Below are 23,453 nucleotides of genomic sequence, written 5' to 3'. Positions count from 1 at the left end.
TTTTGAGCTCTAAATCTAATTAAGTAGTGAAAGTGAAGTAGATGTTAGAAAACATGGAATATTCTGTTGACTAATTGATACAGCTGCAGTGTATGAAGGGTGAATGGGAACTCGTATATATAGACACGTGAAGCGTGGATAAAAAGGGTAATATGGATAGAAATTGATATAGCTGAAGTTAGTATACATAGTTGACTCAATGATTCATGCAGGGTCATGTTAGGAGATTAGGGATTAGGGTGGCCCATCAAGACTCTTACCAATCCATATTTGATGTGGATAGAAGAGACCTCAATTAATGCTGTAAATCTGGCTATGCTAGATATCTTATCTTCAATTGAATGAATCTTCACCCTTTCTGGTCAAAAAATTCATGCAGGCAGGGTCAGAATAGTCCTTTACCTTTACCTATGTCTCAATTTGGATATAATTCTTTATTTTTGGATTTAAGAAAAACAACCCTATTGTGACAGATTTAGATCTTCTAATTTTTTTTACTCTAAAAGATGATCTATTTATTTTTTTTTATAACTTTTAAGGGGCTAAAGTGATTTATTTTGGCTTTTTGGTTCCATATTATAGGGTGAATTTTAAAAGATATGAGAGTTCTTTTCTCATTTATTAAATACGATTTTTCACAGAATTCTATATGTATTCATATGTATCTATGAGATCGATTATGAAATTTTCTTTACTCACTTTGAAATTGAGTATCCGGTTTCTCTCTTTTCTTGCTAGGATTAGAAATCCTGTATTTTAAATATTCATATGATTGAGTCTTTGAATTTTTAAAATAGTGTAAAGTGCTTCGAATTAGTGCTATTTGATTCAGACCTATTTTAAAAAAGTCGAGACATTTCGAATTTTTTGTTGACACGGACAAAGTCAAGGAAACCTCTGAAATTATTTCAATATTGGACCTTGGATATATTATAGTTCCGAATCGAATCTCTTTAGAAATAAGATCTTTTGTCTCATGGTAGCCTGTTCCAGTTTCCTTACGAAACTTTCGTTACGGGGTTAGCCATACACTTCACGTGTTTCTAGTGATTTACATGGCATTATCAAATGATACAAATTTTGGATAAGAATCTACAACACACTAGAACGACTTTGTTGACGATCCTTTACTCCAACAGCATTTAGGGTTCCTCGAACAATGTGATATCTCACATCGGATAAATCTTTAATCCTTTCCCCTCTTACTAAGACTACAGAGTGTTCTTGAAAATTATGGTTAATATTGGATATATAAGCAGTCATTTCAAATCCAAAGGTCGAGTATATAATCTCTCACCATTTATTTTATAGGTAGAACTAAAAGAAAACATAAGAAAAAAAATATTTAAAGGTGAGAAATTACACTTTATCTTCTAAAATGAAAAAAAATTTAGAAAATTAGATATTTAAATAACTTATTAAGGAGAATATTATTTAAAAAAATAAGTAGATTAATATTAAAAATTTATCTCATTTTTAGAAAGACAAATAAATCCCATTTAAAAAATATAAAACTAATATGTCACAACTAGTGTATTTTCTATTAAAGGTTTATGTAATCATTTTATGTTACACCAACAAATAAATCATTTTTTTGTAAATATAGTCAAGTACAATTTTTTATTTATGTTTCTACTTTTGTTTCTGGATATAAAGAAATAGAAAAACTAGAACTATATACAAAGTAATTTTTTGTATATTTTTTATTGAGTTCTTTTGGACACTTGGGAACTTGATTGAACAATAATATGTTTATATAACACTACTATAAAAAAATATCATTAAAAAGATACAATTTTAAATTTTTAGTAGTAAAGACAATAAAATTTTAAAAAGTTCTCTCCCCATTATCTCCGAATAAAGAACACATCTTCACACTCACACATATCCTGAAATTAAAGGTCAACAATTACAAAATTGGAGGAGAAAATGGGTAAGAATTCACATGCTCATTGCTATAGACAGGAACATAATTTAACTATACTTTCAATTTTACACATTTAATTTTTTTCCCGCTCTTTTTCTTCATGGTGTGTAAACCGATCACTATTCATTGCAAGCCAATGTTACATTACAGTTTTCATTTCCCAAAAGACACACACGCACACATAAAAAAGGGTGTTGTTGACGCTCTTTTAAATGTGTCATCATGGCTCATGGCTATTAACTCTGCTGTGCAGTTCCAACATTTCTTGGTGGTTAGGGTCCACAGAGAGTGCGGCACGACAATCTCTGAGTGCACCCAACACATCTCCTTTGTGTTCATGGAATGCTGCCCTTAGATGCAAGAGGTGCAAATCAGCTTTAAATGCAATGGCTCTGGAAAGTTCAGCGATCGCCTCGTCTTCCTTTCGGTTGTCCATCAACACTACAAACACCACACCACATCACATGTGTAAATCAAACAAAGTGAAACAACACACACTTTCATTTTCAGTACTACTGAAAGATGCTTATTGGGCATACTTTGGGCTGACATACTACTTATCTACCATTGGATCGGGTGTGGATTCTAGTTAAGTAAGTGTCTACACCCCATCCAATAGGAGATGGATGGTATGTCAACTTAGAGAATGATGATAACTAAGTTACATAACTATATTCATGAAATCTATGTAACATTGGAATAGAGCAGCACTCAGCATGGCAGTGACAACTGACAAGTTCCAAAAAATTTTTTGGTATATATAATTTTGAATACATAATCTCCAAAGGCTATTGTCCGTGGAGGCAGTTCCTTGGCCAGAACCAACAACTTGTGGATACAACAAATAAGGCCGAAGAGATGTGGTCCAAAGTGATGTCATGTGGTCCTAAGAAACTTACAAGATACACAGCAGAAACCATGATGGGGAAAGAGAGAAAAACATAGAGAAAATGAAAACCAGCCCCACAACAGCCAACGTCTTTTCTCCACAAAAAATTTAATTTGTTATGGTAAATTAGGACTAAATTTCCATAGTGGTCCTTGAGATTCACGATTTTTATCATTTTAGTCTTTCAGATTCAAAATTCACTATATTGGTCCTCAAGATTCAACTCCATGCACCATATTGGTACCTAGACCCTTTCTGGTGTTGAGTCAACGAATGGAATACTAAACTAGCTCTGACAAAATTGAAGTTGTTTTGGAGAATGAAGGGAGATATAATGATTTGTACATCATATAAACTCTTCTTCGTCTTCTCATTTTTACCCAAAACGAAACGACACTATTTAGCCCTGTGTCCAGCGTGACAAGTCAGAGCCAGCTCAGCATTTAGATCCAGGGACTAATAGGTGCCCAAAACTGGATCTCGGAGTCCAGTATATTCATTTACTACTCTGTGAAGGTTATTAACCAATAACCATTTCTCTTTAAAATGAAAAATATTTGCAATTAATTTATGTTTCTCCCAATAAAGTGAGGAAAAATGTTTACCAGCAGCACGGTATCTGTAAGGATACACCCGAAGTGGATCTAATCTAGTCACCATCTCCAGGTCTGCCTGTGCAAGTTCCCGGTCGCAGTATTCCGACCTCTTCTCGAAGGCAGATGCATTGTTTTTTGCCTTCTGAATCAGTTCAGTCATCTCTTTATAGGCAGCAGCCTTATCTTGTTTGAGATAATGAACACGAGCAAGACCCTGATGGGCTCGGGTATGCCGGATTTTAAGGGCATTGATATAGCAATCAGCTGCTGAGTCATACTTCTGACAGTCAACAAAAACACTTCCAAGATTGTTCAGTGCCTGAAAAAGTAAATAAAACAATTGTAAAACTACAATGATGGTAACTTCAAACTTATCCTTGTATATCACTTAAGATTTTAATGTTAGTATAACCAACAACTCAAACAACAGAACTTCATAGACTGCATCCACATGGGTGAAGATGAAAGGGATGAACACAGCATCTAGACAAGTCAACTTCCTAGTGAATGATGGAGGAAAACGGGCAACCGAAAACTAGAAGGAATTAATGATCAAATTTTAATATCAAGTCCACTAGCCCAATATTGGGGATAAAATGAGAAACCAACCAAAAATCCAGGGTGAAATGAACATAACTCCATGGGCTGAATGAATTGCATATAACCGAAACGATCATAATTCCATATAGTTATCGACTACAGTAAGGAGTAAAAAGATTATGATCAAACAGTTATAATATCCGGATGAAACCATGAGATTGTAAATTGCTCATGCTTCAAGTCTGTGAATGTTTCTTAGGCTAGGGCCTAAGGGGGAACATCTTAGTTATATATAACAAGAGCTTCCATCTAACAACTTATTCTACTTAGAAATTGGAAGTGTGCATGCAAAGCTAGTGGCTATTAAGTAGTGAAATATTTCCTAGAAGTGGTAAAACAGAACCATACCTGACCTTTGCGCAAGTTATCTGAAGGACACTTCAAGGCATCCTCCAAAAGCGAGATAACAGTTGCAGAACAGGATGAATCTAGACTAGAGTCGGCCAGTGCATAAGCCTTCAAGAAGAAGGCCTCAAAAGACCTTTTAATACTAATAGACTCTTCAGCTTTATGGAGCCCTTCCTCATAATGGCCTGTGTCATACAAGATCCACCCCTCATATACGAGCCGTTCATGCTCACTTGATGCGTGTTGCCGAGCTAATTGTAAACTCCGCATGGCTGCCTCAGGACAGTTCAGCCTAAATCAAAGAAACATGTGTCACAAAACATTGATCTGTTGATCTGTTGTTGATGTCATGCATCTTAATTGTTTTCATATATTGTAAACCCCGTTTACCACATCAGGTACCTTACCTTAATACACTTGATGATAAGTTATTTCAAGACTTCTAACAATTGATGACAGTTAAGAAGCATGCATAACATTCAGTATTGGGTTACAATGATGGCATGGAGATGAACTTATGACCTATAGCATACTTCTCAAGCAGTTCCTAGTGGCTTCGATATATTCAAAACATACCTCAAGAGAAGCAATGACTGTCTGAAGTATAAAACACCTTTCGCTGCATCAGATTCGAGCATCTGGTAGATAACAGATAGAGATCCAATATCATCAACTGCGGACCAACAATCGTATAACCGTGCCCAACAGTCTGCTGTTGTCCAAGGTTCAACATGCTCACGCACCAGAGTACAGAGTTGGGATGCAGCAACACGTCCCTCGAACATTCTATAGTCCGGACGCAGAGTAAGAATAGCTTGGATATCACAAAGAGCTGCTTTGTAGTCCTCACGAGTCAGATAAATAAAGAAACGAAGTTCCAGGCATTCTAATGAAAGTTTGAACCCAAGAATCCGATTGATTTCTTCTAGTGCGGCTTGAGCATTCTGTGTCCTCATTAAACTGGCAGCCCTATACATATAAGGATATATAAGAGTAGGGTCTAGATCAGTTGCTTTCTCAAGGTCCTCCCACCTTATATCACCATCACAATATAGTGATCTCTCCTGGTACATCCATCCGAGTGGAGTAACCGAGGCAATCACTGAGCTGAGCTTCTCATAAGATAAAAGCTTCTCGCCCTTTAAATAGTCCAGTCTAGCTAAACCTGCAATGGAATACATATGGCCTACTTTTACAGCCCCCTCAAACAAACCACGCGCTTCATCATATTCTTTCCTCAAGAATCTTACACATCCTAACTGATGAAAAGCGAGCAATCTCTGCTTGTCATTTTCAGAGAAATCAACTAACCTTTCAAGGAGATGAGCTGTTGTGTCTGAACTAGAATTAAGGTTCATAGAAACTTCACTTAAGAAGCAGAATAGTGCAAACAATCCTGGCCCAACCATGACTTCAAGCTGCTGCCTATTAGCATGAATAAATATATCCACCACACGATTGTCATTCAAACAGTTTGGAAGATCACGTAAGAGGACTTGTAGACAAGAAGCAGCAAGGATGACAGAGTTTTCATCAAGAGCATATTCCATGAGCTCCACAGCATCTTCTTTGGAGGAAACTAAAGATGCAAGTCTTCTATCACAAGCATCTTTGAGTCTTTCACAACAATACTTATTTGCAAAAACTAATATCTCCAACAAAAGATTTGGAGGAAGCTCAGGTAAACTTCCAGCCAAACTAAAATAACTTATTGCCCTCATACCCGAAATAGATATATTGTTTTCGGACAAATCTATAGTATCTGACAGTGATTCACTGAAATACCCTTTTAGCATTGCATGGAATGGTACTGAAAGTTCAGAAATCTTTTGTCTATCACAAACTATCTTCTCATTTTCGATTGTGAATATTACATATTGCGATACATCGCTCTTGTTGGTCAAAATTCCCTCCTGGGAACTTACGTTTCTATCAAACTGAAGATGAGATGCAACATCTACAGGCCCAAACTCCTTTGCACATTTACCACAAGTGCTTAGCAAGTCAGCTATTAGTTCTTCCCCTTGCTTTTCATACTTCAACCACGCCCCAAAGATAATCTTCTCATGAACAGTGTTGGCTCTCTGCCAAGCTCCCCGGAGACTTCTTCGCATCAACTTAACTTCCCCAAGGCCCCTGAAGACCTGGTATTGTAACAGAAATAGATTTGACCTCTCCTGAGGAGGACATGACTCAAGTTCTTCATGGATTTGAGCTAAGACCTCCACATAATCAATGGGTTTATAGAATGGCAGTATAGGTGGCTGTGGAACCTTGATTAGGGATTCTCTATGGTATTTCAAAAGAAAACAACACACCACCAAAAACACACACACACACACACACAAAAAGAAACTCAATTAATTGAATCTGCAAGAAGCTAAGGTTCAAATAGAAATTTAGGAACAGAGAAACTTACATCGAGGCAGAAGAGGAATGTGATGACAGCTTGGGAAGCTTCCCTCTTTCAATATGAAGCCAAGACTGTGGATTTAAGGCATTTGGGTGTGCTTCTTTACATGAATCAGCAGTGAAGAAAGTCCTCATGGGGCATAAAACATGAACCAAGTCCCAGATCTCCGCAATGAATTTTCTTCTTCACAAAAATCAAAACTTTACAAATAGTGGGCACATTCCCACTACCCCAAGCTCATGAATTTCCAAACCCCAAAATTGCAGCAACACTTGTTTTTAATAGACAGAAAGAACAATAAATCTCAAAACAAAAGGCCTTTACTTTGATGAGCAAGATGCAAATAAAACCAATAAAGGAAGAATAATGGGCTATTGATCCAATCTAGAGAATCCATTGGATAATTGTTCTCTGCTTAAGCTTATGCATTCAGTTTGAGCTGAAAATAATGAGTACCCAGAAATAGGGTGAGAAAGATCTACAGCAGAGAAAGATGTAACTCACCGAACAAGTGCTGAATCTGCAGAGGGAAATCAAGCTATGTATCAAAGGGTGATTGTTTGTTTCAGAGCATATATTAGAGATGAAAGTGAGAGGGAATAGCGAATCATAATTGAAAAGATAAAATAAAAATTGGAACTTTAACTAACTTTGTAGTTGTTTTTTGTGTTTGGTGAAAGGGAAAGTGTCTCAGCGTGGCTCCCCTTCCGTTGGAAGAATCTTACATACAAATTGCAGACACTGTTTGTTCATCCTTCTTGTACTTGCAAAAAAAAAATTGAAACATGGAACTGTTCCGCTAAATTCAAAAAGCTTCCCTTTTTTTTTTGGATGTAATTGATTTTTAATAATAACCGTATAAACTACCCACAAATTCACTTTTTACTTAATTTTTTTACATTATATATTTGTATGAATTTATTAAAAAAAACAGATATTATCAAAATAAAAATAATATTATCATTTTTTTGAAATGATTATTCGAAATTGAATTAGAAAAAAGAATAAAACATTTTTAAAAGATTTTAAAATATTTGTTCATTTAAAAATTGATGTAATTCAAACAAATTCACCTCAAATAAAATGACAAAATATGGGGAAAAAAAGTGATGATGAGCAAATTTTTAAAATGTTGGTTTTAGAATTAGAAGATGAACAAAATAATTAAAAATGATAAATACGAACCACATAATAATTACATATTTACATGTTATGGATAATGAGAGGAGAAAATTGTCATAATCTACCCATCATGCGTTCGCGTCGCATCACAATTCTTAATTAGTGCCGTCTTTATTTTTTCTTTATTTGCATGATTGAAGTTGAAACTTGATGTTTGAATATTTCATTATTTCTACCTGCCATCAACAATAGTAGTAACAAATTCTTCTTAATAAATAAATAGGAAAATAATAAACATGTTTTACCGACTCACCAATCATTTTCAAGCACGTTCATTGTAAGAAAATCCAGTGTGTAAACAACTTTGGAAATGTAGTCATTGTTGTGTATCTAATGAATATCGAGTTTCTTAAACTACCATCCAAAACCAAGTTGGTTGAATGGTAAATAATTTCATCATCTTTCAATACAATTGATTATCTTAAAATCACTTCTAAATTAAAGTATCTAGACGTAAATTAATTATTACATAATTTACTATTTTAAAAAATATCATACAAATAAGAATTTTTTTTAAAATAAATTCCATTTTTCAGCGTTAACAAACGTATCACGGAAGGTCAAAGTGTCAAACTATAACATAACTGTTCGTTGATCGGGTTCCGAACAGGTCGGGTGGATAGATGTAGAGGGGAGGACGTCCTAGCCTGGGCCGCGCTGCTTACGAGTAGGCGAGTAGCCGAGCACTTGTGGAGAAGTGAAGAAGAGGGGGGGCGCCACCTGCAAAGACACTCCGACGCTCAAGTCAGCAATGTGCAGGCGAGCAGAGAATAAGGTTGGAATATGTGACGTACCTCGGGGGAAGAGCCAATCTTCCCCTTATATACATGTCAGTAGTGGGCCCCTTATGGGACAGGCCCACATTTCCAAGGACGCTGTCCTGCAGCCGTGTGGGAGCCGTACAGGACGCGTGTCCGGGTCGGTTGGAGGGCGCGTGTCCGGGTCGGGTATGGCTTGGGTCGGGTCGGCCCAAAGTTGATTCTGGGCCGGGCCGTAACAGTGCCCCCACGCGCCAATGGTAGTCGTGGGAGCTACCAATGGCGTGTCGTCTCGCATCTCGTCTGGTCGGCCGCTCGTGGGGAGGATGTGCCCCCAACGCGCGTCTCTTGGTTGCTCAAACAACCGTTTCATCGCTTCGTTTCCTGCGTCGATCATTGAATGCTCATAATGGGGTAGAAACCCCGTTTGAAAAGACTATTTTGCCCCCAGCAGTTTCGCGCTTTGGGGGCCGTTTTTAAACGATTGATTTCGACGTTTTTACACTTTTTCACACTCCCCACACTCCCTGCTCTTCCTTTCTTCCTCCTTGCTACAAGATTTCAAGGTGTTGCTGTGGTGCCTCCGTTCGTGTTTCTTGCATTTTCTCCAGATTCGCAATCATCCTTTTTCCATCAATTTAGGTAAATCTCAAATCATTCCTCTCTTTGTGCATTATTTTTGGTATGCTTGTTGCCTTGGTTCTTTTGATGTTACTGTGTAGCTTTTTAGTCACGAGTAGATGTGTTAGGGGGAAAAGTACCATTCCAGGGTAGGTTTTCTCTCGCTCTTTTAGCCATTTAGTCCTGTTTGGCCTTAGTCGGGAAGTCGTGAGGGTGGTGTGTGTGTTCGGCTTGAGCAACCGATCTCTTAGACTAACTGGATGGTACCCCCATGTAGGTATGGCTCGCACGGTCTCCCGGGCATCCGTTAACCCCGCGGCGTACGACCAATATGCTTGGGTCATCTCTGATATAAGGGAGTCACCCAATCAGATGGGCGAAGAGGAGCTCATCGAGTTCCGACGGGCCGGGTACTTGTGTGGCGGGACCGACGAGGAGGCCAATTATGACGCCTTCGTCCCGGCCGCTCACGAGCGGTTGTATGAAATCAACTTCCAACCCCGCCAGGTCGCCGACTGGATTTGGTTTTACAAAGCCATGTTCACTCAAGTCGGAGTTCGCATTCCGTTCTCAGCCTTTCAAATGGCGCTCTTAAACCGAATTTCCGTGTCACCGTCGCAGTTGCATCCGAACAGTTGGGCTTCGATCCGATGTTTCGAGATGGTCTGTGAATATCTCGACCTGCCGATGTCCGTGGATGTTTTTCTCTTTTTCTTCAACCTCACAAACCCTTCCAAGGAGGGGAAACATAGGAAGGGGTTCATGTCTTTCCGGGCTGCCCAGGGTCGGAAGATTTTCGGTTTGTTCGAAGATTCTTACCATGGGTTTAAGGACAAGTATTTTAAGGTCCGCCCGGCCAAAGGTCGTCACCCCTTTTGGTTGTCTCTGGAGGGAGTACGGCTCATCCCGACTTATTGGAGCTTCGGGGCAGGAGCCAATAGTTTTATTAAGGTAGTTTATAAAAACATGTCGGCAGTAGATCAGCAGATCGCCGAGGTACTAAATGCAGTTTTTGGGAAGAACCCGGTAAATCCCCATCTCCTTATGGGTGACCGGGAGTCCGGCCGTAACTATATTTGTGAGAAGCTTTTTACTTTTCCCTTTGTCTTTTTCCTTCTTGTTGATATTGTGTGACGACTAACCGACCTCCTTTCTTTTTCTTGCAGTGGATATGTCTGCGTCGGTGACGGGTCTTTCCGACTTGTTTCAGACTTTTCTTGGCGACGGCGATGAAGAAGAAGATAATGACCAGTCTGCCGCCGAGACGTCTACGGCTCCTCCCGAGGACAACGCAGCTCCGAGGCAGGAGGCCGTGGTTGGGGGAACCGGGGCCTCGACCCAAGCCGCCCAGGTCGAGGTCGAGAAACCGGTTCATTCCTCTCCTCCTCGTGAAGTGGTAGGTCAAGGGGGTTCGACGTCTGCTCCTGACGATGATGTGGAGGTGGTCGTCCCTACCCCTAAAAGAAAAAGGAAAGCGTCTTCAAGTCCCGAAGGGGTCCTCACCGTCATGGAGAGGAATTTCGATGCATCCAACTTTATAGACACCCAACTGATCCTTGGCACCGAGGAGTATTTCCACGAGTCTTCCCTTGCCGGGCAAGCGAGGTGGATGTACCGAACACTTCTGCGGGGCGCTGTGATAGCTCGGAAGGCCGAGTTTGAGCTGTCCGGGATGGAATCCCTCCGCAGAAGGCTGGAGGCTAGTGGGAAGGCCAACAATGAGTTAAAAGATGAAGTGGAAACTCTCCGGGGGCAATTGACTCAAACTTCGGAGAAGTTGGATACTGCCGAGAAGAAGACCACCACTGCTGAGCAGAAAGCGGCCGCCGCCGAACAAAAGTTAACAGCTGCCGAGAAGAAACAGAAAGAGTCGGACGCGATGATTGAACGTTTGGTCGAGCGTGAGATGGCTCTGGAAGGTCAGGTCGCTGCGGCGCAAAAGCGTGCGGCCGAAGTTGAGGAAGAGAAGAGGGCCGGGGAGGCCGAACTGGCGACATGGAAGGCTAAGTACAAGGACGTCGTCAAACAGGGTAGGGGCGCGATCCTGGCTACGGAGGAAGCCCTTAAAGCACAAGTTAAAATTATTGCCCCTGAGTTCGACACGTCGGCGATTGGTGTTCGCAAGGTCATTCATGACGGCAAGGTTGTCGATGCCTCCACGAAATGATCCCTGTTTACAGTTCCTGTTTAGCCGTTTTCTTCTGACTTGTAAATTTATTTTAGTCTTTGCCGTTTTTGGCTTTTGTGAACTATTTGACGTTAGCCGTTTTACTTTTGGCTTGTGAACAATGACCTTATTGGTCGCTTGCTCGTGTTGTCGTGATAAACCTTTTATTTATCTGAGTACGTTATCATTTTTAACCGTTTTGGTTTATATTTGTCGTTTGCTCGCCTGCTCGTGTTATTGTCCCTATTAACCGTTTTTGGTTTGAAGTCGTTTAGACCGGCGGCTCGTGGCCTTTCGTGTAGTTGTTTGTTACAACGGTGGTTGACGGCTTCCCGGGGTGATCAGTCCCGGGTCGCACGTCGTTGTTAGTCACGACGGGATGGTTTATCTGAAAAACTTAGATACAATATGGTGGAGAATTTGCACAAGTATATCTTATTCGGCAATCACATAAAGGACTTGAAAGTTACTATAAATGACAAATTGACTACTTAGCTAGATTGGCCGGCATGTCGTTCCGTCTTTTAGGAGTAGAATCTTCTAAGGTTGTCCGCGTTCCATGTTCTCGGGACCTCCTTGCCATCGAGCCTCTCTAACTTAAAGGCTCCTTTTCCCATCACCTTTTTGACTCTGAAGGGACCTTCCCAGTTTGCCGCTAACTTGCCCTCTCCGGGGGTCGGCAGGCCGATATCATTCCGTCTCAGAACGAGGTCGTCAGGTTCAAAGTCCCTCTTGAGCACTTTGGTGTTGTAGCGCAGAGCCATTCTTTGTTTTAGCGCTGTTTCCGTTAAATGGGCCATTTCCCGGGCTTCATCTATCAGGTCCTTTTCTATAGTTTCTTCTACTCCCTTCAAAAGCAGTCGCGGACTTGGTTCACCGATCTCTACGGGTATCACCGCATCCACCCCGTACGTTAGTCGGAAAAGGGTTTCCTTGGTGGAGGACTGCTCGGTTGTTCGGTAAGACCAGAGGACCGATGCTAGCTCGTCGGCCCAAGCACCTTTTTTATTGTCCAACCTCTTTTTTAGCCCTGAAAGGATAACCTTGTTGGCAGATTCCACTTGTCCGTTCGTCTGAGGGTGTTCTACCGAAGAGAACCTTTGCCTTATACCCAGGCCGTTGAGAAATTCCGTGAACTTCTTGTCAGTAAATTGTGTGCCGTTGTCCGAGATGACGACTTCTGGTATCCCGAATCGTGTTATCACCTACCTCCAAATGAATTTTCTGCAATTGGCTGAGGATATGCTAGCTAGTGGTTCAGCTTCTATCCATTTGGTATAATAATCAATTGCCACTATGAGATATTTGACCTGCCCAGGGCCAACCGGGAAGGGCCCTAAGAGGTCGACTCCCCACTGAGCGAATGGCCGGGAGGTCGTTAGCAAGCTTAACTCAGAGGCCGGTGCTTTGGCGAAGTTGGCGTTTTGTTGGCACTTGATGCACTTTTTGACGAACTCTTTGGAATCTGCCATCATCGACGGCCAGTAGTACCCAGCTCGGATTAACTTTCTTGCTAGGGCTCTGCCCCCGATATGGTGCCCACAGCAGCCCTCGTGGACTTCCCTGAGGACATAGTCCGTCTGGTCGGGGTGTAGGCACTTCAGTAGGGGTTGACTAAGCCCTTTTCTGAACAGCTGTCCTTGGATGATGGCGTATTTGGCTGCTTCTCTCCTTAATTTCGCCGCATCTTTTTCATCGCCAGGGACTTGGCCATGTTCTAAGTAGTTGGTGATGGGGTCTAGCCATGAAGAACTTAGGGTTGTTATGTGTAGTGTAATTGCTGGTTCCTTTGTCATGCCTTGGATGAGAGACCGGTTTCCCTCCCCTGGCTTCGTGCTAGCTAATTTCGATAGGAGGTCTGCTCGTGTGTTCCTTTCTCTGGGTACGTGCTGGACCGTGACCTCTTCGAACTTTTGGCTCAAACTTTTGACCTTTTCCAAGTACTTCTGCAACAAGGGGTCCTTAGCTTGGTAGCTGCCGTTTACTTGGGAAGTGACGACTTGGGAGTCGCTGCATACTTCCAGCCTTCTTGCGCCGACCTCTGTTGCTAGGGTCAAGCCTCCTATGAGGGCTTCGTATTCTGCTTGGTTGTTCGAGATGGGGAACTCGAATCTAACCGACTGTTCGTATACGACCCCATTTGGACTTTCCAGGATGATCCCGGCACCTCCGAAGGTCTGGTTGGAGGCTCCGTCCACATGGAGCTTCCACCGTGTACCCATGTCTTCGCCTGGATCTCCTGTTACTTCAACCAGAAAATCTGCCATGGCTTGCGCCTTGATGGCTTGCCGGGGCTCGTACCGTATGTCATATTGGGAAAGTTCTATGGACCAAGTCATCATTCTTCCCGCCAGGTCGGGTTTTTGGAGAACTTGCCGGATCCCTTGGTCCGTTCTGACGACCACCTGGTGACTCTGGAAGTATTGTTTTAGCCTTCTTGAGGAAGTTAGGAGTGCTAAGGCTAGCTTTTCAAGCTTGCTATATCTTAATTCTGCTCCTTGCAGGGCCCTGCTTATGAAGTAGACCGGCTGTTGGGTTTTCCCGTCCTCCCGTACTAGTACCGCGGCCAGGGCTTCGCTTGTTATAGCGAGATATAGGTATAGTGGTTCCCCGTCCCTTGGCTTCCCGAGAACGGGGGGTGCCGACAGGATTTCCTTGAAGTGTTGAAAGGCCTCTTCGCACGCTGGTGTCCATTCAAACGCCATCCCTTTCTTCATGAGGTTGAAAAATGGCAGGGCCTTTGTTGCCGAGGCTCCGAGAAACCGAGAAAGTGATGTCAATCTTCCTGCCAACCTCTGGACGTCCTTGATACATCCCGGGCTCTTCATCTGAAGTATTGCCTGGCACTTCTCCGGGTTAGCTTCTACCCCTCTTTGAGTTATCATGAATCCCAGGAACTTGCCGGCTTCCATGGCGAAGGCGCACTTGAGGGGGTTCAGCCTCATGCCATGTTGACGGAGGGACGCAAATACACTTGCCAGGTCGTTTAGGAGGTCGTCAGGTCGTGTTGTTTTTGCCAGGATGTCGTCCACGTAAACTTCAACCGTTTTCCCTATGAGGTCGTGGAATATCCTGTTCATCAGCCTTTGATATGTCGCCCCTGCATTTTTCAAGCTAAACGGCATTACCTTGTAGCAGAAAGTTCCTCCTGGCGTTATGAACGCCGTTTTGTCTTCGTCTGGTCGGTGCATCGGTATCTGATTGTAACCGGAGTAGGCGTCCATGAAACTCAGATACCGGTATCCCGCCGCGGCGCGACGAGTGCATCTATGTTGGGGAGGGGGAAGCAATCTTTGGGGCATGCTTTGTTAAGGTCAGAGTAGTCCACACACATTCTCCATTTGCCATTGTGTTTCTTTACCAATACCACATTTGAGAGCCACGTCGAGTAGTCCACTTCTCGTATGAAGCCTGCTTCTAGGAGGCCAGCCGTTTGCTTGGCTACCTCCTCTGCTCTTTCCGCCGACATCTTTCTCCTCCGTTGGGCCACTGGCCGTGCTTCCGGTTTGACGGCTAGGTGATGTGAGATGATTTGTGGATCTATGCCCGGCATGTCGGCTGGTGTCCACGCGAACAGGTCCCTGTTGGCCCTTATCATTTCAATCAACGGCTTCTTCAGCTCATGTGGGAGGTTCTTGTTAACGAATGTGAACTTTTCTCCTTCTTCACCGATGCTAAATTTCTCCAGGTCCCCTTCTGGTTCCGGCCTCGGCTTGTCCTCTACTCTGGCATCAAGGTCGGCTAGGAATACACCAGATGCTTCCTTGGACTTCTTTCTGAGGGAAAGACTGGCGTTGTCACAGGCGACCGCCGTCTCGAGGTCTCCTCTTATGGTCCCTATGGAACCATCATCGGTGACAAACTTCATAATCAGCAGCTTGGTGTTGATTATGGCCTCAAAATCATTGATTGTTTTTCTTCCCAAGATGATGTTGTAGGCTGTAGAGTCTCGGAGGATCACGAACTCGGCCATCGCCGATCTGCGACCTTGCACCTGTCCTACCGAGATCGGTAGGGAAATGACTCCATCTGGTTTGATGAAGTGGTCGCCTAACCCGATAACCCCGTGCTGGTGAGTCGTTAGGTCGGTGTCCTTCAATCCTAGTGCGTCGAACACGTTGCGGAACATGATGTTTGAATCAGCTCCAGTGTCGACAAGGATCCGTTTGACGAGGCCGGTTCCCACTCTGGCCGTTATGACCATGGGAGGGTTCTCCGGGGCGTCGCTGAACCATTGGTCTTCTGGGCCGAAAGAAATGGATGGAGGTTTTTTGGTGCTCTGCACTGGTGGGGATGAGATCGCCAGAACCTTGGCGTCTTTCTTGTGTGCCGACCGGGACTTTGGTGCAGTGTTTTTTGCCGTTACCACGTTTATCACAGTGAGGCCATGGTCTCTATCTTCGGGCTCCTGTCGCCGCTTGGCCGAGCGTGTCTTGCCTTCCTCGTCCTGGTCGCGATAACGCCTTCTCGGCTCCCTGATGAGATGGGAGAACGCTGCTAGTTTTCCTTCCCTTATCGCCTGTTCTAATGCATCCTTCAGGTCGAAACAGTCCTGTGTTTGATGGCCATATCCCTTATGGTAATCGCAATAAAGGTTCTTGTTTCCACCCGTGCGGTCCTTGAGTGGTCGGGGTTTCGGAAGAATTCCCTTCTCAGCTATTTGTTGGTAAACTTCCACTATGGGGAGGGCGAGTGGAGTGTAGTTAGTAAACTTCCCAACTCGAGGGAACGGCCTAGGTGCCTTGTTTGATGCCTCCTCTCTAGTCTTTTCTTTTGCTCTTTCGCCGTCTCCACCGGGCTGCCGTGCCTGGCCGTAACCGGACTGCCGCTTATTGGCTGCCACGACTCGGCTGACCTCCTCGTCGTTTATGTACTCCTTCGCCACCGTTTGGATTTCATGCATTGTCCAAACCGGCTTCGTGGTGAGGTGTTTTCGAAAGTTCTCGTTGAGGAGGCCGTTCGTCAGGCAGAGACTGGCCACCGAGTCGGTTAAGCCGTCGATTTCCAAGCACTCGTCGTTGAACCGATCTAAGTACCTCCTGGTCGGCTCTCCCTGTCTCTGGGTTACCCCGAGAAGGTTGATAGGATGCTTGGCTTTTGCTATTCGCGTTGTGAATTGGGCCAGGAAGGCGCGGCTGATGTCTGAGAAACTGTAGATGGAACCTTGAGGGAGACCATTAAACCATCTGATCGCTGGTCCTGCTAAGGTTACCGGGAAGGCGCGGCACCTTACCTCGTCGCCTACTCCCTCTAGGTTCATCCTAGCCTCAAAGGCCGTGAGATGTTCTAGAGGATCTTGAGTTCCGTCATACCTCATGTCCGTTGGTTTGTCGAAGTGTTTCGGCAACCGGACCTCGAGGATAGATCGGTGGAACGACGTGACACCCATTATCACAGGTTGTCGTGTTCTCTCGGACTTCCCTTCTCCGTCCTCACGACCTCTTGTCGTTCGGCGAGATTGTCTGCCGCGAGAGTAGATGACTGTGTCGTTCCGTCTTCTTGGAATGGGTGATTCCTCTGCTTCCATCCGGGATGCAGATATACGCCGTGAGTGGCTTCGGTGAGAACTTTCTTCCTCCTCGCCCCCGGGAGACGGGGTGTAGCTCGGATCAGTAGACCATCCATCCCTCTCCCGGTCGGCTAGCTGTCGTTCTAGGTTCTGGACTCTGTGGCGTAGCTCCTGCATTATTATGGCGCTATCGCCGCCCGTTCCCCCGAATGGTCGGGTTCTCGCGTGTTGTTGGGGGGATCTCCGGCCTCCCCTTTGTGAGGCGACGGAGGCTGCCCCCTCCGCTCCGGCTGCTCGAGCTCGGTCGCCGGGACCTGGCGCGACTTCCATTCAGGCAAAGAGGGTCCCCACAGACGGCGCCAATGTTCGTTGATCGGGTTCCGAACAGGTCGGGTGGATAGATGTAGAGGGGAGGACGTCCTAGCCTGGGCCGCGCTGCTTGCGAGTAGGCGAGTAGCCGAGCACTTGTGGAGAAGTGAAGAAGAGGGGGGGCGCCACCTGCAAAGACACTCCGACGCTCAAGTCAGCAATGTGCAGGCGAGCAGAGAATAAGGTTGGAATATGTGACGTACCTCGGGGGAAGAGCCAATCTTCCCCTTATATACATGTCAGTAGTGGGCCCCTTATGGGACAGGCCCACATTTCCAAGGACACTGTCCTGCAGCCGTGTGGGAGCCGTACAGGACGCGTGTCCGGGTCGGTTGGAGGGCGCGTGTCCGGGTCGGGTATGGCTTGGGTCGGGTCGGCCCAAAGTTGATTCTGGGCCGGGCCGTAACAATAACAAATAAACATGAAATAATAACATTCTCTTCTCTTTTATATATATATCATATGAGAATGATATTTTTTATATCAAAATGTGAAATATATTTGTAATTATTGGATTAGTTTTAATGGATGAGATTAAACATATATAATAAATGATATACAACTAATATATTTAATATATAATAATTAAATTTATGAAAAAAATATATTTAATAACCATTATATTTATAACTGTTATCTTTGATTTTTTTAAATATATTTAATAAATAAATTAAAATAATTAAAATTCACATCACTATAAAAATAACATAATTTAAAAAACGTATACAAGCAATGATCTTTTAAAAAATTGTGTGTTAAATAATTCTGATATCTTTTTATAAATGTATCCACCACCTTCTATTTTTTATTTTTTAATAATTTAACAATATAGACCAAAGAGCAAATTAAATATACACTATTATAATTGTTCCTGTCCAGGGTTCGGGCAGAGATATGAGATATAGGTTGGTGGCAGATTTAAGGATACTTGTTTAACTCTTCTTGTTGAGAAGAGTGCCATCAGTACGAGCCTCGTCCGAGCAGTGGAGAGTATCTGTAAAAAGGACTCCGACACTTAAATTAGTTCTGTGTAAAAAGAATGTTTTTAAGATAATAATACTTATTGTGCGTAGTAAATTCTGAATGTGTTGTGACTATCTGTGCAGCGCTATTTAAGATGAGAGGATACGCTAGTGGTTCCAAGATTCTTGGCTTCGTATCCGAGCTTAGTGATGGATTCTTATTTTAAAGATAAACGTCCTGAAATTTGACCTATTATTCTGCGTTCTGTTTATTGGACATAGTTTTCCCAAGGTATAACGACCAATTTTGTGGGTACGGATCACAGCTCCTGAGTTTGACTTGCTTTAGTCGGTAGCAAGTTAAGGTTAACTTTGACCGTCGTTATACCTTTTTTGACCTATGTCCCAGCCCTTAAGCTTAACTTGTTGCTGTTCTTGAAGAGGATTTTAGAAGGCGTATTGGATGCTAAAAAATAAAAATGATTTTTAGAAAAATGAAATGAGAGAATTGAAGGGTTGCATTTATTGCTAGTTGGATGTTGAAAAGACGTTTTAGGAATGAGTGTTAGTGGGTCCTTGTTTCTAGGTAATAATGCCTTGATAATGTGAATAGTTTTATCAATCAGACGGTTGGGGTTGGATTGAAAATTTGATCGTGTGACAGCGTTTTTTGTGTTGGAGAACTTGTGTAGTGTGGACAATTTTTCAATTTTATTTCTTCAGAGGAGGATGGCTTCAAGAGGTTAGTGTTCTTTCGTTCTTACCTTCCTGTTTTGTTACTGTTGTTTCTGTGATAATGAAGCCAAAGGACAAAGTTGTCGAGGTTGAGGATGACCTTTACGAATGAGTCCATGCTGACGTTAAGTGTTGCGCATCTCTTTTTCAAAACCCCAAGATGCTAGCTTCACTTAACGTTCGTGACTGGGTTCGTAAGGGTTTCCATTGTTGTGTTGAGTTAATTGCGTGTAACAGGGAAGAGAGGGTGTGTGAGAGGAGGGGGATTGGGCGTATTTTTATGCCTACACATGCCTATTTTCTGAATTGAACGTGAAACTTCCATTTACAGAGTTTGAGTGCTTGGTTCTTACCCAGTTAAACTACGCCTCTTCCCGGCTTCACCCCAATGCATGGGCCTTTCTTCGTGGGTTTGAAATTTTGATGTCGTTTCTGGATTATACACCTTCTCTTAATCTATTTTTTTCTCTTTTTCAATCGAAAAGAGTGCGTAAAGGTCTCTGGATTAACTTGAGCAGTTATCTAGGGCGTTCCTTATTTGCTCTGTTTAAATCTTCTTTCAAAAGTTTTAAGGAAATGTCTATGAAAATTCGTTCTTCTGAAACTGAATATCCTTTCTTTCTTGATGAGGAGTTATGTGAGAGGTTTCCCCTTTACTGGTGTTCTGAGTTAATACAGGTTCTTGATGCATTGGGGAGGTCTGAGGAAGAGGATTTTGTTCTTGAATATCTTATCGAATGTTTTTCTTCTGCTAAGTTGTTGTCCACCGCTGAGCTTCTTCAGCGTGAAAATGACCCTGCTGGATTGGCCGAGTACATTGGTGGGTTGTAGTATTTTTGTTTTGCCGAGTTTGATTGTTTACTTGTTTGTTTTTTAACAATTGTTTTTGTTGCATGTTTTTGTTCAAGTAGGAGGGTTTCAAGTTTATCCTTGGCCAAGATGCGAACTTTCTTGGAGAAAAAGTAGGAGGTGAAGGGGTGAGCTTCAGCTAGCAATGTCTTGAAAAAAACTGTTGTTGAAGGTGCGCAGTCTAGTGTAGTTCCTCAGGGTGATAAGAGGAAGAGTCCAGAACCTGAGGATTCGCTCGAGGTTCTTTTCGGGTTTAATTTTACTAGTGGCGATCGGGTGAGAGGTAATTTAAAGAACCAAATGTGTTTGCATCGTTTTGTTATTGGTAGAAGTTCGGATTCAGTTTAGAGCGATCGTTTCTCTTATTCCGCACTCTCAGAGAGGGTTGCTTAGAGTTCTTCTGATTTCCAGCTTTTGAACAGTGTTGGAAAGGACACGGTATAACCACCCAAATTTTAAAAATTAAATTTTATATTTTGAATTTAAAAAATAAAATTTAATTTAATTATGATTTATTCTATTATTTTAAATTATTTATTAAAAATTATATTGACAGTTACAGTCTAAATTAATTTTTATAAATATTATTATTACTATTATTATTATTATTATTATTATTATATATAAAATAGGAACACATGCACTTTAATTACTATATGAATCCCATTTCCTTTTCTTTCCTCCACCGAAACCAAGAGACAAAAGAAAAAGAAAGAAACATGCTTATATGTATATGTATAATCTAAGCATGACACCTAATCATTTCATTTAATAACTAATCACACCTAGACTTCTTTATATGTAACATTTTCTCCTAAAATAATGATTTAGCAATACCTATCATCCTTGCTTTATTTTTCAGTAAGGCAGGAGAGAAAGAATCGAGAAAGAGAAAGGAGAAACCGTGAATTTTGTTAGAGCTTCTGAGCTCGATTTCTTTAAATTCGTAATTTCAGTCAAAAATTTAATCTGATAAAAATATTTGTATTTTTTTTTTAACATATTAGTGTTATTTTGATCCAGTAGAAATTGATAGTGACGTAGCTTCTCTTCCTCTTGAGTTCAGTTAATTGGAGTTTTAAGAGGCACAGTCAATTTTTAACGTTTTCTTCTTTAGCAGTTCGATCAAAAAGTTTCTTTAAAATTTTCATTGGCTTTGATTTCGTACGGAGGTAGGAGATTTATTTTAAAATTACCTATTTTAATTTACGAATGCCACTGAAATTTAGTGAATAATTACAAATAATTTATAAATATCTCATTTGATTAATTGATAAAAATTGATGAAATTGAGATTGTTAGTGATTGTGAATATAATTGAATGTGATGAAATTGCGATTAATTTTGTGTTATTTGTTAAATTGATTGAATTTGGTGATGAAATTGGTTGAATTGTGGCTGTGAATAATGATTTAATTATTTGAAAGTGACTAATTACTCGAATTTCTAGTTATGCTGATTTCTTGATTTCGTTGTGGAATTGAGATTTATTTGATGATGGTGAATATTGTTGCAAGCTTGTTAGAGAATTATTGGTTACTAAACTGAATGGGTTGGGATACGTTGCTGTTTTGATTGCTGTTGAGAAAAAGATAAGTGAATTGTGGAAATTGAGGTTTTATGAACAAAAAAATAGATTGAGCTTGGATTTCAAAACTGATTTCTTAAAAATTGATTTCTTAACTAAAACAATAATTTTGAAGATTTATAAATAATTTTGAAATTATTAAAAGTACATGGCTATAAAATAGGTTGATTATTAAGAATTCTGCTGATTTGATAATTGTTGAGAAAAGGGCTGGTGATTTATTGAGAAAGAGAGAACCCGTAAGGGTGGCTAAACCCGAGTTTTAGGCAAAGTGCTGCCGAAATATTTATAAAATTTGGGACTTTATTTGAAATGCTATTTTAAAAGATTTATTTTGGAAAGTTAAATTATTTGAGACTTATTTGGTTGGAAAAAAGATTTATTCTATTTCATATTCGATTTATTAAGAAAAGTATAATATTTTAAATCCAATCTTTTGAGGAGGGATTTTGTTTTAAGTTATAAAATGAATTTGGTTTGTTAAGAATAAGAAAGAAAAAGGATAAGAGAACGCGGCACGTGTGATTAAGAAATGACTAAAAGGTCACGAGAGGGTGACGGAAAATAAATAGTTGAGGTGCTGACGTGAGAATGTTAAGCCGTGGGCTTTATGTGTAAATGATTGTGCGGGGATACCCGTGTGTATGGAATGGCTTCCAGGAGAAAGTGGCACATGCTTCAGCTGGAGAATCAGCGCCTGCAAGAAGTAGAAACTTGCAGAGGTTATGCCGCTGGAATGCCTTATCTGACTTGCGAGTCGGATTACGTCGGGTGCAGGTGGTGCGGTATTTTATAACCCACAAACTAACCGGCAAGTGTACCGGGTCGTACCAAGTAATACCTTACGTGAGTAAGGGTCGATTCCACGAGAATTGATGGACTAAGCAACAATGGTTAAGTGATTGGCTTAGTTAGACAAATAAAAAAGAGTGTTTTTGTATCCAAAGAGCATTAAACAGTAAATTAAGAATTTCAGAAAGCAAGCAGCGATGAGTTGGGAATTAAATATGGAGAAGATAGCTAAGGTTTTAGAGTTATCTATTTTTCCGGATTAATTTTTCTTACTAAATATTTTAATCATGCAAGATTTAATTTCATAGCAAACTATATCTGACTAGACCCTAATTCCTTAGACTTTCCTAGTCTCCTTTAAAATTCATCAACTGCCAATTTCTTGGTCAATTAATTCCAATTAGAAGGTAAAGTTCAAATTTTAGTTTATATGCCACAAAAATCTTAATCATCAAAAAATAAGGAGATTATATGTCACGTATCCCGTTAAATACAAACAATTAAAAATTTAGGATAATATGTTTTCAAGCTGTTGTTCAAGTAAAGAACTTTTCCAAGTTTTACAAGAACTTAATCAGAACATGGGTCATACTTCCGTTCCACCCAATATTCATAAAATAAAGAATGAAAACAATTATTGAAATATAAATCAAAACATGAATTAAATTAGAAAGATCAAATGAATCAATCCATACAAATAGATAGAGTTCCTAACCTTAACAATGAAGGATTAGTTGCTCATGGTTCAGAGAAGAAAAATAAGGGTTCTGGTAAAAATATACTGTGTTCTCATCTGACGGCATCAGATTCCTTTTTACAACTAATCCTAATAAATTTTAAAATCTAATTATCTAAAATTAAGATAACATCTTTTCCTATCTTAAAAATCAAATTTGAATTTAAATCAAAATTAACTAACTACTCCACGTCTTGTAACGTGGGGACCACTTGGCTTCACTAGATCCGCGCCTAACTTGGGTGCTAAAATGGGGCCCAGAAATCATCCCCAGCGGTTTCTGCGTTTTCTGCACGTGGCGCATGTCACGCGTACGCGTCAATCACGCGTACGCATCGATAGTCTTCTTCGTAAGTCATGCGGACGCGTCGATCACGCGCACGCATCGATCACGCGCACGCGTCGCAGAGTA

At 41.5% G+C, this 23,453-nt stretch overlaps 2 protein-coding genes across 7 annotated transcripts; both read right to left on the bottom strand.

Annotated features, from left to right (window-relative positions):
• Nucleotides 1–1,930: 1,930 nt before the first annotated feature.
• Nucleotides 1,931–7,904, bottom strand: LOC112696245 (ETO1-like protein 1). 6 transcript variants are annotated; one of them, XR_011862229.1, is made up of 6 exons: nucleotides 7,424–7,891; nucleotides 6,780–7,293; nucleotides 4,937–6,649; nucleotides 4,366–4,652; nucleotides 3,422–3,731; nucleotides 1,931–2,368 (listed from the first exon to the last, which is right to left on the bottom strand). XR_011862229.1 is itself a non-coding variant. In XM_025748895.3 (6 exons), the coding sequence occupies exons 2-6, from the start codon at nucleotides 6,905–6,907 to the stop codon at nucleotides 2,148–2,150; spliced, it is 2,664 nt and encodes an 887-aa protein (XP_025604680.1). In that variant the 5' UTR covers nucleotides 6,908–7,293; nucleotides 7,424–7,904; the 3' UTR covers nucleotides 1,931–2,147. The 6 variants fall into 6 exon arrangements, 3 of the variants coding, with proteins under 3 accessions (XP_025604680.1, XP_072052908.1, XP_025604679.1); XR_011862230.1 differs by having other exon boundaries at nucleotides 6,780–7,044; nucleotides 7,278–7,580; XM_025748895.3 differs by having other exon boundaries at nucleotides 4,361–4,652; nucleotides 7,424–7,904.
• A 4,121-nt stretch (nucleotides 7,905–12,025) lies between these two features.
• LOC140173621 (uncharacterized) lies at nucleotides 12,026–17,340 on the bottom strand. Its single transcript, XM_072198115.1, has 3 exons — nucleotides 14,834–17,340; nucleotides 12,812–14,573; nucleotides 12,026–12,706 (listed from the first exon to the last, which is right to left on the bottom strand). The coding sequence occupies exons 1-3, from the start codon at nucleotides 17,338–17,340 to the stop codon at nucleotides 12,026–12,028; spliced, it is 4,950 nt and encodes a 1,649-aa protein (XP_072054216.1).
• Between the last annotated feature and the right edge of the window lie 6,113 nt (nucleotides 17,341–23,453).

The sequence above is a fragment of the Arachis hypogaea genome, chromosome 6 (assembly GCF_003086295.3).
Source record: "Arachis hypogaea cultivar Tifrunner chromosome 6, arahy.Tifrunner.gnm2.J5K5, whole genome shotgun sequence".
In the NCBI taxonomy this organism is placed as follows: Eukaryota; Viridiplantae; Streptophyta; class Magnoliopsida; order Fabales; family Fabaceae; genus Arachis; species Arachis hypogaea.
The sequence above is the reverse complement of the archived record's forward strand: the minus strand, read 5'-3'. Positions and strand labels throughout refer to the sequence as shown.

Bases quoted from the DNA above. Each gene is read 5' to 3' on its own strand.
- LOC140173621 (XM_072198115.1), bottom strand. From the start codon at position 17,340: ATGGAAGTCGCGCCAGGTCCCGGCGACCGAGCTCGAGCAGCCGGAGCG. The intron at 14,574-14,833 runs GTGTGTGGACTA...GCTGATGAACAG, and splicing joins CACAATGGCAAATGGAGAAT to GATATTCCACGACCTCATAG. The intron at 12,707-12,811 runs GTCAAATATCTC...ATTTGGAGGTAG, and splicing joins TCCCGGTTGGCCCTGGGCAG to GTGATAACACGATTCGGGAT.
- LOC112696245 (XM_025748895.3), bottom strand. From the start codon at position 6,907: ATGAGGACTTTCTTCACTGCTGATTCATGTAAAGAAGCACACCCAAAT. The intron at 4,653-4,936 runs GTATGTTTTGAA...TCTTTGATTTAG, and splicing joins CAGTCATTGCTTCTCTTGAG to GCTGAACTGTCCTGAGGCAG. The intron at 2,369-3,421 runs GTAAACATTTTT...TGGTGTTTGTAG, and splicing joins TTACAGATACCGTGCTGCTG to TGTTGATGGACAACCGAAAG.